The sequence below is a fragment of the Cyprinodon variegatus genome, unplaced genomic scaffold, assembly GCF_000732505.1.
Source record: "Cyprinodon variegatus isolate N-32 unplaced genomic scaffold, C_variegatus-1.0 Scaffold1191, whole genome shotgun sequence".
Taxonomy (NCBI): Eukaryota; Metazoa; Chordata; class Actinopteri; order Cyprinodontiformes; family Cyprinodontidae; genus Cyprinodon; species Cyprinodon variegatus.
The window spans coordinates 18,475-20,236 of NW_015151644.1; the positions used below are offsets into that span (position 1 = coordinate 18,475).

General features: G+C 45.5%; 1 protein-coding gene across 1 annotated transcript in view; it reads left to right on the plus strand.

The window, feature by feature from the left end:
* LOC107102038 (UDP-N-acetylglucosamine transporter-like) overlaps positions 1-1,756 on the plus strand; it is a 15,001-nt gene extending 13,245 nt beyond the window's left edge. The window contains exons 6-8 of the mRNA XM_015401184.1: positions 988-1,106; positions 1,271-1,404; positions 1,480-1,756. Of these exons, the coding sequence (XP_015256670.1) occupies positions 988-1,106; positions 1,271-1,404; positions 1,480-1,570 (344 nt within the window). The 3' untranslated portion in view covers positions 1,571-1,756. The remainder of the gene's footprint in view (positions 1-987; positions 1,107-1,270; positions 1,405-1,479) is intronic.
* Positions 1,757-1,762: the final 6 nt, after the last annotated feature.

A 1,762-nucleotide genomic window follows, 5' to 3' on the forward strand; every position in this document is an offset into this window, starting at 1 on the left:
AAAGACGTTTCTCTTACTTCAAGGAAGATTTTTGAATTGAAAATGTCAGAAATAGCGTTTAGTTCCAGGTTTTATCCAGCAGCCCAACAAAGCCTGGTTTTAGTTTAGAAAACATGCAAATAGAAACGGATGAACGGGTCCCCCCCTTTGGAATGGGGGTCGTTTGGCTTCTTTGTTAGCCTGCAATGCCCCATACCCGTCTATGTCTCTGAAAGGGGGGCGTTAGAGGGAATAGATGGCCTGGCTGAACAGGTGAGGTCTTCTGTTCTCCTGTAAAGGGGTTGGGGCTGCGATAATAGCGGGAAGGAATCAACTCTATCGCTGCATTGGAGGTTTTTGAAAGCTGAAATCTGAGTTTTTTCTTTCTTAACATAGATGGCTTCCTTCCTCTCTAACCACCTGTCTTCTTTGTCCAAAATGTGAACATTCTGGTCCTCCAAAGAATGTCCTTTGTCCATCAGGTGTAGCGCAGACTCCTGTCCAGAGGAGGGCGCTCTCCTGTGTTGGGCCATGCGTCTGTGGAGAGGTTGTTTGGTTTCTCCAATATAAAGATCAGATCATTCCTCCCTGCACTGACCTGCGGCGGCTGAGCGGAGTGGTCTCTGTAGAATTGTCTCGTACGCGAGCAGAGATCTTTTTGGACTAAATTTACAAATTATATTTTCAATGTTACAGTCCGGTTTGTAAAACTATTTTTCGTGTGTGCAACATTTAAGGACAGTTTGAAAGAAAAGTTTGATTTGTGCGTGACATTAGATGAGAGTTTCTAACACAAGTTTTATTTGTGAACAATAAGATTTATTTGAGTGCAACATGTTTATTTGTGACTGATAAGATTTGTTTGTGTGAAACATGCGTTATGTGTGTGCATAACATGCATTTTTGTACACAAAATTTTGGCAGAAAAATCACTCCATAAATTGGCCACCTTCTCTGTGATTGGCCCCTACAAACACACGTCCTCTGCTGTCCCTTGTCTCTCTCCAGGTTTGTTCAGCTTTGTGCTTGGCTTTTTGGGGATGATGGTGTATGACGGCCGCAGCGTGAGACAGTCTGGGATGTTCCAGGGCTACAGCGCCATCACCTGCACAGTGGTTGTCCTGCAGGTCTGTTTCCTTAAATGCATCTAAGTTTTCTTTTCCATATGGAGGAAGCTGAAAAAGCAGGGTTCAGGAAAAGTAAAGAAAAAACTGAATTCTTAACTCTCATACATATATATACATATACATATATATATATATATATATATATCTGATGGTTGTGTGTTCAGGCTGTGGGCGGGCTGGTCATCGCCGTGGTGATTAAATACGCAGACAACATCCTGAAAGGATTTGCCACCTCAGCATCCATCATGGTGTCCACCCTCATCTCCTATTTCCTCCTGAACGACTTCAAGCCTACAGGGTAAAGCAGAGGGAGCCGAGTGTCGCCACTGTTTGCTCGCTGGATTCATACCAACCTGTTCTGCTCCTCCCTCAGGGTGTTTTTCATGGGAGCGGTGCTGGTGATGGCCGCCACATTTCTCTACAGCTACGAGGGTAAACCTGCCAGCAGCACCATCAAGGTGTAGCCAGAGACCTGATGGATGGGATGGCAGACAAGCCAACAGCCACACGCTGCCCCCTACCTCCTGCCTGGATGGACCGTGGACTGTAACCACAGCCAGGAGCCCAGGACTGAATGCAGGAGAGGAAGCAAAAGCAACTGGTTACACTGGAATCTGTTTGGAGAGGGTAGAGCGTTGGTCATTCAAAGAAAATAT